This window comes from Branchiostoma floridae, chromosome 2 (genome assembly GCF_000003815.2).
Source record: "Branchiostoma floridae strain S238N-H82 chromosome 2, Bfl_VNyyK, whole genome shotgun sequence".
Classification (NCBI taxonomy): Eukaryota; Metazoa; Chordata; class Leptocardii; order Amphioxiformes; family Branchiostomatidae; genus Branchiostoma; species Branchiostoma floridae.
Genome location: NC_049980.1, coordinates 14,707,905 through 14,722,231, shown reverse-complemented (window position 1 = coordinate 14,722,231; position 14,327 = coordinate 14,707,905). Strand labels below are relative to the sequence as shown.

The window sequence follows — 14,327 nt, the reverse complement described above, 5'->3', positions numbered from 1 at the left end:
TTTGCTTTAGATTTTGAAAGGTTATCGATTATAGTCTGAGCAATGGCTATACGGTTGCGGCATGATGTTGATTCTGTACTTCTGCAGGTGATTCACAAACACAAACGTGCGGATACCTGCTGTCTAACGGCACCGGCCAGTTCCACAGCCCCGACTTCCCTCAACCTTACTACGACAATCTATTCTGCAGGTGGGAGATCAAGGTGATATATGCCATACAGTAATGTTTTTAAATTAATAGATTGAGATCAACTACCTTCAACACCATGTTCATACAGGGCGGACAGAACAAAACGTTCAACCCATGTGAAGAAAGGCAGTTCCACAAGAATGCTGCATGATCAAGGCCAAGGCTGAGTACTTTTAGTCTTCGTTGGTATCATCTCATCATAACTCATGACAGCGAGAAACTCCGTTGACACCATTTTGGTTTGTTGACTTAGGTTGCACCCACCCACAGGATTGAGCTGAGGTTTGAGCAGTTTGATGTCCAGGGAGGCCCCTTCTGTCCGTTTGACAGAGTTATTGTCTTAGATGGCGATTGGCCAGACGGGAACTTCACAGAAATAGGTATGTATATGTCTAGTTATTTCAATCAGGATATAAAGACAAGTCAGAAAAATTAAATGCAACAATAAGTCCTGTACAACCAATACAAATCATACACTACAATGCGTTTGTGGATGTTACACATCAAGGTAAGGAGATAAAGGTTACTCAAGCAACTGAAACTTTTATAAGCGGTTAGACATTCAGACAGTGTCAGCAACTGAAAAGAATCTGAAGCCTAAAGGGTATCTATCCAAAATTGTGTATGAATGTGTAAGTGAATGACGTAAGACGGAATCAAGGGTATCATATAGATTGAAGGATGTTAAGACAAGGTGGTATGCTGATTAAAGAGCAGCTTACTGCACGTACTTGTGCAGGATCCGCAGAATATCAGGTGCAAACTGTAGGGAAGGCCCTCTTATAAGCAAAGTTAGACACATCTAGCGAGAGACGTTAAACAACTGGATAAAATGACACTTTATCCAGGTACGTATTGCGGACAGGGAGTGCCTGATGTCATCATAAGTGACAGTTACCGCCTCACCGTGACGTTCCAGACGTCTCGCAACCTTTATCAGGACGACAACTGGCAAGGATTCAACGCCACATACACCACATGGGCAAGAGGTACGTATAACATGGTTCAGTACTGGCAAGGAATCGGACATAGAAAAACATGACCCATTTCAGAACTTTACAAATAACTTTACACACCGATGACCTAATCTCTTACACACGAATGACCAAACGCAGAAACATTACTGAACCCAAACGCAATGACATAACTGCACCCAAGGGAATTGCGCTCTCTGGAAAGAAAAGGAGGTTTTCTTCTAAACCTTAAGGCTAATCAATTACGCCGCTCTCGAAAAAAAAGATTAATGGGAACATCTCAACTTTTCCACTTTACCCTTTATGGACGCCTTTTCCAACGCTTTTATTACAAGCACGCATGCCCCGAGAAACGAAAGAGGCTTCTTCCAACGCTGTGCTGTTTTCCAAATCTTACATTTACACTTTACAGACACGGCTCATTAACCACCGGGGTTGATTGACAAAAGCTAGCAACAATGACCCACCACTCTCAGTGAAAAAACGGGGCTTTTTCCTTATCTTACACTTTACACTTTACAGACACGGCATCAGCTTAGCACACAGGCCCTGAAAAAATTCGAGGCTGTTTTTGGAAAGCTTACATTTACACTTTACAGACACGGCTCATTGACAATGACCCACCACTCTCAGTGAAAAAACGGGGCTTTTTCCTTATCTTACACTTTACACTTTACAGACACGGCATCAGCTTAGCACACAGGCCCTGAAAAAATTCGAGGCTGTTTTTGGAAAGCTTACATTTACACTTTACAGACACGGCTCATTGACAATGACCCACCACTCTCAGTGAAAAAACGGGGCTTTTTCCTAATCTTACACTTTACACTTTACAGACAGTCGGCATCAGCTTAGCACACAGGCCCTGAAAAAATTCGAGGCTGTTTTTGGAAAGCTTACATTTACACTTTACAGACACGGCTCATTAACCACCGGGGTTGATTGACAAAAGCTTGCGACTATAATGACCCACCACTCTCAGTGAAAAAAAAACGGGGCTGTTTTTCTAATCTTACACTTTACACTTTACAGACACGGCATTATCTTAGCAAACTCCACTGGCATACTATAGTAAGTTATTTTGATTGGACGAAATGTAGGTGCTTGTTAAATTTTCTAAACAAAGGTTTGTTGTGCGCTAGACATCAAGTATACTGGCATTTTTACGTATCCATCGGTACCACGGCCTAAAAAAACACTCAAGTTCACTTTTGGAACTTTTTTTCTGTATATTTCAACATTACCACAATTATTAAGGAGGAAGCCAGTGTCTAGTATAAATTTTTGTGTGTGTGCAGAGCTGCGTATATCTCGGTCAAATCAAGCCATTTTTCGAACGTTACGTTGCCGTGTCTGTAAAGTGAAGTGTAAAATTGGGAAAACAGCCCTTTTTTTCTCAGGGCCAGTGGAGTTTGCTAAGATAATGCCGTATCTGTAAAGTGTAAAGTGTAAGATTAGAAAAACAGCCCCGTTTTTTCACTGAGAGTGGTGGGTCATTATAGTCGCAAGGTTTTGTCAATCAACCCCGGTGGTTAATGAGCCGTGTCTGTAAAGTGTAAATGTAAGCTTTCCAAAAACAGCCTCGAATTTTTTCAGGGCCTGTGTGCTAAGCTGATGCCGTGTCTGTAAAGTGTAAAGTGTAAGATTAGGAAAAAAGCCCCGTTTTTTCACTGAGAGTGGTGGGTCATTGTCAATGAGCCGTGTCTGTAAAGTGTAAATGTAAGCTTTCCAAAAACAGCCTCGAATTTTTTCAGGGCCTGTGTGCTAAGCTGATGCCGTGTCTGTAAAGTGTAAGATTAGGAAAAAGCCCCGTTTTTTCACTGAGAGTGGTGGGTCATTGTCAATGAGCCGTGTCTGTAAAGTGTAAATGTAAGCTTTGGAAAAACAGCCTCGAATTTTTTCAGGGCCTGTGTGCTAAGCTGATGCCGTGTCTGTAAAGTGTAAAGTGTAAGATTAGGAAAAAGCCCCGTTTTTTTCACTGAGAGTGGTGGGTCATTGTCAATGAGCCGTGTCTGTAAAGTGTAAATGTAAGCTTTGCAAAAACAGCCTCGAATTTTCTCAGGGCCTGTGTGCTAAGCTGATGCCATGTCTGTAAAGTGTAAAGTGTAAGATTTGGAAGAACAGCCTTGGTTTTTTCTCAGGGACTGTGTGCTGAGATAGCCGTGTCTGTAAAGTGTAAAGTGTAAGAATAGGAAAAAGCCCCGTTTTTTCGCTGAGAGTGGTGGGTCATTGTCAATTAGCCGTGTCTGTAAAGTGTAAATGTAAGCTTTGGAAAAAGAGCCTCGAATTTTTTCAGGGCCTGTGTGCTAAGATAGCCGTGTCTGTAAAGTGTAAAGTGTAAGATTAGGAAAGGCCTCCATTTTTTTCTCAGCCTGTAATGTGGTTAATGAGCCGTGTCCGTGTAAAGTGTAAAGTGTAAAATTTGGAAATAAGCCTCTTTTTTTTCGCTTGGCCTGTGTGCTTATGATAAAAGCGTCTGTAAAGTGTAAAGTGTAAGGTTTGGAAATATTTCTTTTCTCAGGACCTCTGTTTTATGGGAGAGCCTGTGTCTGCAAGATGTAACTAATGTCTTTTTCTCGGAGCATTTCTCCGTTGTTGAACATAGATTGTGGTATATAGATGACCCGTGACTGAAAGATAAAATATGTAAGATTTGGTATAAAGACAACAATGTCTAGGACAGCATAAGAAAAGGAGGTTACATAACCTTTCAAATTAGTCTTGCCTAAACATTGAATTCCCTTGGGTGCTGTATTCTTCAGTGTAAAGTTATTTGTAAAGTTCTGAAATGGGTCATGTTTTTCTATGTCCGATTTCTTGCCATATATAACATGGTTATGATGGAATGCTACGACGTTGTATAGAAGGAAGGTATTAAAAATAAAATTCTTTTTACAATGCATGAACTTCCGCTCTAAATGGATCTGAAGTTTGCCAGCAAACTTCATATGACAGAGGTACTGTTTGTTAGTTTCATGCTTGAACCAAGATGCAATTGTAAGTTGTCATCCTACCGAAGTCCGAATCTCTCTAATTACAGCAAAGCGTGTACAAGTGACCACCCATACTAGAGGACCACCTGGCCAATGTGACTGCTTTTGGTGGTTGCTCAGATAGATTTCCCACGTTGACACAAGAATCACGATTCAACAAATTGTCCCGGTGCATAAAATGCTCTTCAGCTTTTGAGTGCTAGTAGCTTGTGGTTAGTTCGTGCAATGCACAGTTCAGCAAGTGATGTTTCCACTAGTAAGGGATATTTACATGCACAATCTGGTACCGTCAGATCCTGTAGCTTGTGACGTCGGGTTCCTCTGCGCCGATGGCGGGAAGTGCATCCCGATGGACCAGGTGTGCGACGGGAACGTCAGGTGCTGGGATAGGAGCGACACGCGCAACTGCGGTATGTTTTCACGTACGGTGGAAATGTTTAAAGCCCTTGTCACATAGCTCAAATTAAAAACCCACCGGCCAATGAATCTGTGACCTCATCATCAGTAATGAGCCCATTTTGTCGATAATTCCGTGATTCAATTTAGGAGGTCACAGAGCCCAATAAATAAGTTAGGGTAGCTATCTCCATGAAAACGGAGGTACTGGCTCGGCTGTTTTCTGTCGTTTGAAATCGGGCGATTTTTTGACCATAAATGAATTTGGCGGAAGCTTGTCGACTGCATGGATGTAAACATTGAAGAAGACTATTACAAAACCCATTGCTACTTTTTGGATGGATCAAATACTCCCATGATAAATCTTCAGCATTGAATAAATGTAGATGGGGAAAAATCGCTTTTATCCTTGTTCTGTAGAATGCCAGGGTATACCCGATGAACTGGCAGACATGTGTCCACCAGAAGGTGTGAGTGGGTGGGCAACAACCTTCCCAAGCCTACTACATCACCGAGACAGCGCGGAGCTGTTGGAGTGGGAGGATCTTCCACTGCTGAAGGACCTGTCTGATAGCGCTTGCCATTCACAGGTTACACTCGCTAAAAGAGATTCATTATATATTAAATACTCTTTAAATGCTACAAGAGATTCATTGTAGTAGTCTTTAAGTGCATAAAACAAGATGCTCGCGGCAAGATGGACATCGTACGGGATTCTCTTGTGGCAATGATATACAGCTATGCTTGAGGTGGTAAAATACTGATAACCTGTACCTCATGTTTTTCGTGCCTTTTCTAAATGTTTCTTTTCCACCATATCGCACTGATCCACAGATTGCAGAGTACATGTGCCATAACCTCGTGCCACGATGTTCCTCGGCGCGACGTGTGCCTCCGTGCAGGTCATGGTGCGAGGAAGTCAAGCAAAGCTGCTCATCAGAGAAGTCCTGGAGCTTACTGCCGTCCTGCACGTCCCTCCCGTGGCAGAACTGTGCACAGGGGCAGTCCAAAGAAGGTTTGTACTCAGTTACTAACTTACAGGCCCTTCTATCATACCATATCATATCATATCATACCATATCATATCATATCATATCATATTATTTAAAACATTGGGAAAAGAGGAACTCGTAGCGAGAAACAGTGGGCTGGTAGCCACTAGAGATGATGCTAATGATGATAGATCTTATGATAATGATGATGATCTTGATAAATATGAAGTTGTTGATGATGACGATGATATCGTTAATTATGAACATTTACCATCCTAACGTTCTTTCTAACCCATGCTGTCCCTGTACAGACTGTTATCGCGGCAATGGTGCGAACTATGTCGGCACCACCAGCAGGACCATGAACAGCCGGCCGTGTCTGGACTGGGTCACCAGACCGCACCAGATACAGACGTACCCCTGGGCAAACCTGCAGCAGAACTACTGCCGTAACCCGGACGGAGCGGAACGCCCCTGGTGCGGTGTGGACGTGAACGGGACGTGGGAGTACTGCGATACACGGCCCTGTAATGGTACAGTTTTCATTAATTTGTACATAGATATCAAACATAATAAACCATCACAAGCCAATCCGGTGTACTCCATTTGTAGTCTGGAGTTTGGTCAGCTTTAGTACGCTTCCCATTGTACTTTAGCCACCTCCTCCGCCAACGGTTGGAGGTGGCTAAAGCTAACAATACTGAGTTGCAGGCTACTTTATTTGACCCAGACTCAATTGGTTTTCGTTCATCTCCAAGCAGATTTGTGGGAAGGCTTAATCGTTATGTTTCCTATTAAACTGCCCCTTTCTGTGGCAGACCACTTTACAGAGGGGTGTCACAGAAAAGGGTAGCTAGGAATACGTGACGATTTAGCCTTTGCCAACATCTACTTGTAGCTTAGGTCTTTGCCATGTTTTGAAAAATACCATTAAATTTTGAACGTTACGTGTTTCTTTCCGTTCTGTCCAGGACAGGTGTGTGAGAACCGGGGCGTACCCCGCGGTGTGCTGCTGCACCCTTTCCGCCGGCGGTACTGGCCGGGCGAGCAGGTGACGTACTCCTGTGAGACCGGGTATTCCCTCCAGGGAGCCACCATGGCAAAATGTACTGCTGACGCTACATGGAACAACCCTTTACCAACGTGTCAAGGTAGGGACGATCCTCGGATTGAAAAACACGTCTCAAGTATATGATGACATTGCTGAAATATGACTGACATGATTACGAACTAGTGACTCACGTCATTAATAACGTTATGTTTTGTCAATCCATTGTGGAAACGTCATCGAAGGAACTCGGGTACATTTTTATTTCTTAACAGTGGACCGCCGTTCGCAGCTCCTGATTGACAAGTTTGAGAAGAGTCCGTACAGTAAGGAGCTTCCTCCAGGGAAACATGCGGTAAACGTCACAGTAGCCGGCAGGGTGAAGGATATCATCGACTTGGTAAGTACACATTTGGGACATGTGGTCATACAGATCAGCTTACCTTAGATCTTGTCCTGGGCTCCGAGGGATATTTGCAAAATGCAAAAGCAGCGTCCTTATCCAATCATGCCAGGTTTCGGGAATCAGGATTCACCCAGGCACCCGATTCGCGATGTCAACAACGTACAGGGTAGAACTAAACTGGCAAAAGAGAACATGTTACATATTATACTGATATTTTGTCCTTTCGTCTGTTCACATTAATTTTTGTGATTTTCTGTCGTGATGTTCAGGATGAGGCCTCACATACCATCACTACCGACGTCGTCTTCCAACTGGTGAGCTACACATTAACGTTCTCCTTGTATTATAAGTGACTCATGCTGTTACACAAAGCCTTGCCTTTCAATATACCGTGGTAAGAAGGTGCTAAGGTTTACCATTTTGTGGGCGTGGCTTCTAATCAGCGGTCAGCCAAATCGATGATGCGATTCTCTGATTGTCTAACAGATGGTTAGAGCTCGAGGCAAACCCCGCAAGTGGAAACGTCAGTAAGTCCAATTTAGCAGTCAGTCCAATTTAGCAGAACCCTTTACCAAGGTAAGGTATAAAGGTATATTGGATAGACCGCGATGAGAATGAAGTAACGGTACTGTTACGACTTTGTGTTAGCGCTGGATCGATGGCCGTCTGGCCTGGCTGCCCTCCCTGTACGATGAGGTGGAGATTGTGACCGTGGACCACGGCAGGCTGTGGACACCGCATCTGAAGCTGCTCAGAGGGTAGGGCAGTAAAACACTATTGTAAACTATCTAGATGTGTTGAATCATTTTATAATTAAGCCGTGGTCACAATTTTATTTTCAAAGTACTTCCGATACCAATTACTCCAAAATACAACATTTCCTGATTGCATTATACAATAATAAATGAATGAAGACCTTCATGGCAAATTTTTGTCACACTGAGCTTATTGCAGGTCATAAGATCATGAGATAACAAAACATGTTGGAAGTCAAGATACAATATGGAGATACAAAACAAATCAACTAAGATTCAGTAATCCCCCCCCCCTTTTTAGGTATAGTGAAAATAAAAGAATAGTTTTTTTTAATAAGGGTTGTTTTGCTGCATTAGGAATATCTATTTATGTACAGTGCTTGAATTGGGGAGATATGGTGCATTTCTCTCTTTGTGGTATAATTACGTACGACTCTTTTGAGTAGCAAACAATTTTTTAATACACTCATTCAATTGTATGTAATCACAATGATTATGCAGTGTTTGCTTTTCATAAGAATACTGTATTTTTGCGTCATTGGTGTCACAAGCGCTACTAATGTTGTCGGTATGAGGTTAAAAAGCATACTCTCCGCTTTTTTTCACAGTGCCGACAGAGCATCGGGTCTCTTCCCAGAGATCGACTTAAGGGTGTCCTATCAGGGGGAGGTGACGTGGATGATCGGTAAGGAGTCCGAGATTTTATGACACCAATTCAAACCAACATAACTCCTGAAAAATGCGTCCAAAACAAGCCGGAGCCTAGTCTCTGTTTGGAGAGTAGAAATTGTGAGCATTCACTCTGCAATACAGTATATTCCAGCAGGGGAAACAACACTGTACAGTCAGGTACAATCTGAGGGGAACCAGCAACAGAAATCTAGTTTCTCTACGAGGCCGACTCCTCAGAAGATCTACAAGCAATAAATGTATGTTTGTATAATATCTGTCTACAGGTGTATTCCAGCAGGGGAACAACACGGTACAGTGGATTGACAATTAGCCATCCAAATAAATGTCATCTTTACCATCTTAATCACCTTTCTTATCAACATTGCCATGGTTTTACAGAGACCTTAGTGGTGACCACGTGTGACCTAGACCACTTCAAATTTCCGTTTGACAACATGTCCTGTCCAATATGCATCAGCGCCAACCACGTCTCTACCTTCCGCTGTTCTGATGGGAACTCCACATCGCTAGACGTCCTGCAGTGCGGCAGACCCTTCAGAATGGATCGCGGAGAGTGGAGAGTAAGGATTGACCTCGGAGTCAGCCCTGGAGAGGTGTGCACCGGCATGGCATACACTGTACATAATTGTAGGGGCAAATGTACACAGTGATATACAAGGTTTAAGCCCCTGTTATACATTCATGACCTACCCAAGACGTCGAGACGTCCCGAGACGTGGTGTTGGGAGTAGCATGGAACCTATCATTTTCTAGCTCCAGTTCACTCTAGGATCAAATTCTATCATAAAAAAATGACTTTAATTTTCCGAATTTGAAATTGTTAAAATTCATAGTCGGGTGACGCAAACAATTTCTGACGACTAGTAAGCAACTTCGCCGACTACCTCCCAACCACAATTTCCAGACCGTGGTTTGGAAATGTCGGGAGCCCATGGACGTCTAATGTCCTGTTTGACGGCTAAACGCCTGACGCAGTTTTTTTTTTACCAGGCTTGCCTTAACATGGATCTCCAAAGAAACCCGACCTACCACATGTGCACGACAGTGTCGCCTGTCATAGTTCTGGCGCTGATCATGTGTGTGACGTTCCTCATCCCCATCGGTAAGGGGGATCGGCTTCAATACGGCATGAAGATCCTACTCGCCATGTTTGTGTCCTTGGTCGTCGTGAACGAAATCCTCCCGAAGTCTGCCCAATTCCCTTTCATTGGTAAGACCACAATGTTTTAATCAAACTTAACTTGGGAATTTGGATCGTATTCAATCCAGATCTAGATATTCACACCATAGGATATTCAATACAGCACCAAAAAGCTTGAAAGTAGAATGTTTAGTCATCTCTAAAACATAATGCTTAATAATACTAGGATCAAATTTCCAAGCAAGGGCCTGGTGGGTCTGTTTGAGGGAACGAAAAGTATATATAACAAGAAAACACACAAAACGTGAAATGAATTAGTCATGAGCGTAATAAGTGTGTAACGCTATATCTGTTTTTCTAGATATTAAAACACTTTTATATATCGTTCCCGAAAACAATCGGGTTGGGAACTATGATCCTAGTATAACAAACTGATCAATAATCACCTTTGAGGTTTGACAATGAGACCACACTATCCTTATCTCAGTCACCGATGAAAGATGGTGAATACTATAACAGACTCCTGAGAGAATTTATCCAGTTGCTTAATATAACGTTATAATGATTACCTTTTAGCTAATGCTCTACTTGCATGTCTAGCCTTCATCGACACGCTTAACTTCAGATGAGATCATCATCTTAGTAGAACATTCAGGAGACAAAGTCGGTACTACTACAACTAACGAAAGCCCAACTATCCAACAGGCATTCTAACCCTTGTTGCTGTTGTGCTGATGGGCCTGTCCATGTGGATCACTGTGATTGTCGTTGTTCTACACGGGAAGGAAGGCCGGCTCCCTCCAATCGTGCGGACAATCTTTCTCCGGTACTGCGCTCGTGCCGTGTTACTGGGGGATCTAACTAAACGGTGCAGGTAAAGAACATGTTCTATGGTTGGGCGTCAATGACAAGGGTTCTGATAGGTCTTAAGTGATACGTAAAATTTACCTTCTACGGTGTAGTATGTGATCTGTGAAATTCGTATTTTTTAAAACCTTATTTACACCATATAATTCCAGGGTACATAATTGTACATAATTGCATTCATACTGTCCTCTACAGCACATCTTCAGACCAGATCTCCATGGTAGAGTACACTCGCATTACTGACAAGAAACCGTCCTGGGTTGGAAACGACGAGACTTCCCCCGAGACAACACGTCATGAGAGACGAGATGAGTCTGAAACTTCTCCTGAAATAAGAGAAATTCACAACCTTATGGTAGATAACAAACGAAGCCTAGATGCTCTAAAGGACTTCCTGAAGGATGTGAGTGAGGTGGAAGAAGTTCCCGCTGGTCCCAGTGAATATGTCCTACTGACGCACGTCTTGGACAGGATGAGCTTAGTCGTGTACTTGGGAGGACTAATTCTGGCCGTTCCTTTTGCTTTACATCTCGGTAAACCGTCTTAAACTTGAGAGTTGTTAAGATGTAGTAGCGAACGCCATGGACATTTCTAATTGATGGCAAAAGCCGCATATTTACCACCTGTTTTCCACTAGGCCAGGAAAGTTGTGCTCATGTTAAGATCATGAAACAGCATTCTTTTTTAAAACCGCTGGATTTGACAGCAATATGGGTCTAGCGCGGATTTAAATGATACTGGTTGATTGTAGTGCAAGAGCTAAACGTTTAGTTTTAGCACAGCAGCACAGAAACGTTACATGCGCCATTGGCATGATGTCAGCACGAGGTTACCCTAGGGCATTGTCTAACTATAGGCGACATTTTGGGGCCCCAAATCAATGTTCGTTTTTAGAGAAGCTTGAAATCTGGAATGCATATCTCCATTTTATTGTTGCAACTTGCTGTCATGCTGTCGTGTTAAAGCCCCCTTTACAAATCAAGAATTTAGCTCGGCCGAGTTGTCAGCGAGCTCTAAATTACGAGGAGGTATGACCTTGATACCGACGAAGAAACTCTGCCTAAATTCTTGATTTGTAAACGGGGCTTAAGAACGAAAAAAAGTGCATACTACAAGTATTGACTACTAGTATCTATGCCTGCCATGTACATGCCCAGATTATTTCCAAATGGTTTTATTCCCAACCTTACAATGTACTTTGCCAGTTTCATCGTGCTCCAGCACAATCAAATATTCGCCCTTACACCTATCCTAGCCTATCTCAAATCGCACTCCTAGCGGCCGGCCCTATAGTATTGCCGCCGCCCTCGGGGAGGGGGTCATTAACCCCAGCCAGCGAGAGATTGTGTAAACACAGGCTACACCTATCCAAGCCTTTGGCTATGGTACTTGTATACTGATGGACGGATCATGAACTATGCTCCAGGGTTACACCAATCATAACTTCTCAGTAACTCTGTCCATTCATCCAAGTAAAAATAATGTTCGAGTACAGTAGGATGGGTTCAAAAACTTTATTTTCACTAAATAAGTCACATTTGTGGCAAAGAACTTAAAATCATAGCCCTCAAAAGGGTACCAATTCTTTGACACAGACGTTGTACTAAGGCACTCTGGGAGGGGTGCAAAAATAAAAGTATTCAAGACAAGAGTGCATTTACCAAAGTGCCATTCTGACAAGGAACTGTAAAATAATTCATACTGGAAACTATTAACCAGCTAGAAAGGAACACTTGCTGTGTATATGATGTCTGATGTACATTCAAAATGCTTTCTTTGTTGGCAACTGTCTTGTTGGTCAATCAGAATGGCAACAGTGGTCTAGCTATGCAGCAGTTGTCTTTGCGCTACATTTGTAAGTCTAACAAAATACAAGTGACTTGATACTGTCTTTGGCACGGTCATGATTCACATTTAAGTACCTTTGCCGCAGGAGCAAGTGGTTGTTTTGCTTTATCAAGAAAAAAAAGTGACATGAATTTGTCTGTAAGGTATGCAATTTAAGTGCTAGTTGGTTGATGTATGAAGAGAAGGGTGTTACCAAATCACAGTATATCATGTATATGACTAAATAAGCATGCACTAAAAAAACAACACAAAGGGCAACTAAAAATCCATGGTACCAAGATTCCCACAAGGCACATTGAGAAAACTTCAGTGCATGGACAGCTAAAAGTAGGAGATAATCTACTTGGTACTCCTTGGTCGAGAAGTCTGCTTCTGATCCAAATATTATTGGTGCTGGTAAAGGAAGGGACACTACATTGTATATGATTGCAAATGTATAACAGTGTTTTGGTTCTTGATATTTGTGTCTAACATGACTGACCCTGAAGTGACAGATAGGTCTTCACCAGAACTACTTTTAAAATTTGAAACAAAGACTTGTTGAAAAACAGGAGCAAATGCTTTGTCAACCTTAGAGTACAGCACATTAATGATGTCACAAACATATACATGTTCCATTAAAACCACTTAAAGAATTTAAGATATCTTCAAAATGTAGGACAGATCTAGATGCATTGTTAGTTGTCAAAAGAACAGTAAAACTAACCACCAGAAACTTCTAGCGAGCCTCATGGTACACCATAGTAATGTAATGATTGTGGAACATGCATATACTTGGTACAATAAAAAAAGTCAACGACTGATACAAAATATCAAGATAGAGTTCAATGCAACAAGCCAATGCTTAAGTAACAAAAACTTGAGAGCATTAAAATCCATTTCGACTGATATTTAAGAATAGACTTCAATTAGACTCACAGATATCAAGGGCCTTGCAAAGTATGTTCATGAACAAATATGCTTCAAATGTCATGTCTGTTCATCAACGATCTTTAACAGTTTGTAGACCTTTTTATTGTGAGGTGCCTTGTGAGGACCACCACTTTTCTGTCAAGCTACATGCGGGTGTTTCAGTGGTCGAGTAAACACTCACAGCTTTTCTGATGTTCTGCAGAAATCAGGTTAGGGGAACAAATGGGGGGAGGGAGGATTGAGGGAAGGAGACAGGAGGGATTGGGGTTTTCAGGGGTGGGGAACAACAACAACAAAAAAAAAAACACTTAACACACATGGGTGTTCATAGATTACATTGCTTATATGATTGGCACATAGTTTGTCAAGAACCACTTGTTAACCTGTGTCCAAGGCACTTTAAAAAGTCTGAAGTTTGAGGTCTGTTTTTTTAACAAGTTTGCATGCCTTGAACACAGAAACAAAGTTCAATTTCAATAAAAGCCTTTTCACTTTATTCTTCTCAGCAAGTTTTCTTCTCCAGCAGCACCCAAGTTTTTTTTTCTGAACAACACACACAAAGGGATAACTTCAGGGAATCTGACAAATAACTTGAACAAAAAAAACATCACATGAACACTGATTTCTGCAGGAGACCAGGATGTTGCACAGGTCAGCCTCACACATTTTGCCATTCTTAAATAAGTTTGGATAGGGTCTCATTCTACAATCTCACCAGGACTGCAGCTTTGGCAAAGCTGGACACCTTTAGCTTTCTAAAATGACGAATCTTTAGGTCCAAAACTTACTGAAGAAAGCATGGCAAATGTGTGAGGTTACACTGAAGCACATTTAAGTTCTTCACTTCCCAGGGCAGGTGTTGGCCTGCACATCGACCAGGGTCACCGATGAGCCCAGGTTCTGGGGTTTGCCATTGATCTTCAGGTTGCGAATACAACCCATGAAGCGCCTGTCTGTAGTGGCAGCTTTCTGCTCCAGGGCTGATTCTGTGGAAACAGTCAAATAGAATGTCATCAACACACAAAAACATTTCAATATCAGACAGAAAACAAGTTCTACACATACAAACCCATTACTCATCTTGCTATCACATAGCAAAGAAAAGACAAGAA

General features: G+C 42.2%; 2 protein-coding genes across 2 annotated transcripts in view; one reads left to right on the top strand and one right to left on the bottom strand.

Annotated features, from left to right (window-relative positions):
- LOC118408567 overlaps nt 1-12,647 on the top strand; it is a 21,627-nt gene extending 8,980 nt beyond the window's left edge. Inside the window, exons 15-30 of the mRNA XM_035809379.1 lie at nt 88-203; nt 444-570; nt 1,039-1,179; nt 4,451-4,567; nt 4,974-5,143; nt 5,388-5,568; nt 5,857-6,078; nt 6,517-6,696; nt 6,869-6,993; nt 7,269-7,313; nt 7,648-7,757; nt 8,363-8,439; nt 8,826-9,040; nt 9,438-9,657; nt 10,294-10,462; nt 10,651-12,647. Of these exons, the coding sequence (XP_035665272.1) occupies nt 88-203; nt 444-570; nt 1,039-1,179; nt 4,451-4,567; nt 4,974-5,143; nt 5,388-5,568; nt 5,857-6,078; nt 6,517-6,696; nt 6,869-6,993; nt 7,269-7,313; nt 7,648-7,757; nt 8,363-8,439; nt 8,826-9,040; nt 9,438-9,657; nt 10,294-10,462; nt 10,651-11,002 (2,567 nt within the window). The 3' untranslated portion in view covers nt 11,003-12,647. The remainder of the gene's footprint in view (nt 1-87; nt 204-443; nt 571-1,038; nt 1,180-4,450; nt 4,568-4,973; nt 5,144-5,387; nt 5,569-5,856; nt 6,079-6,516; nt 6,697-6,868; nt 6,994-7,268; nt 7,314-7,647; nt 7,758-8,362; nt 8,440-8,825; nt 9,041-9,437; nt 9,658-10,293; nt 10,463-10,650) is intronic.
- LOC118408193 (laminin subunit alpha-2-like) overlaps nt 11,956-14,327 on the bottom strand; it is a gene marked incomplete in the record, with an annotated part of 72,598 nt that continues 70,226 nt past the window's right edge. The window contains 1 exon segment of the mRNA XM_035808830.1: nt 11,956-14,201. Coding sequence (XP_035664723.1) covers nt 14,056-14,201 — 146 coding nt within the window.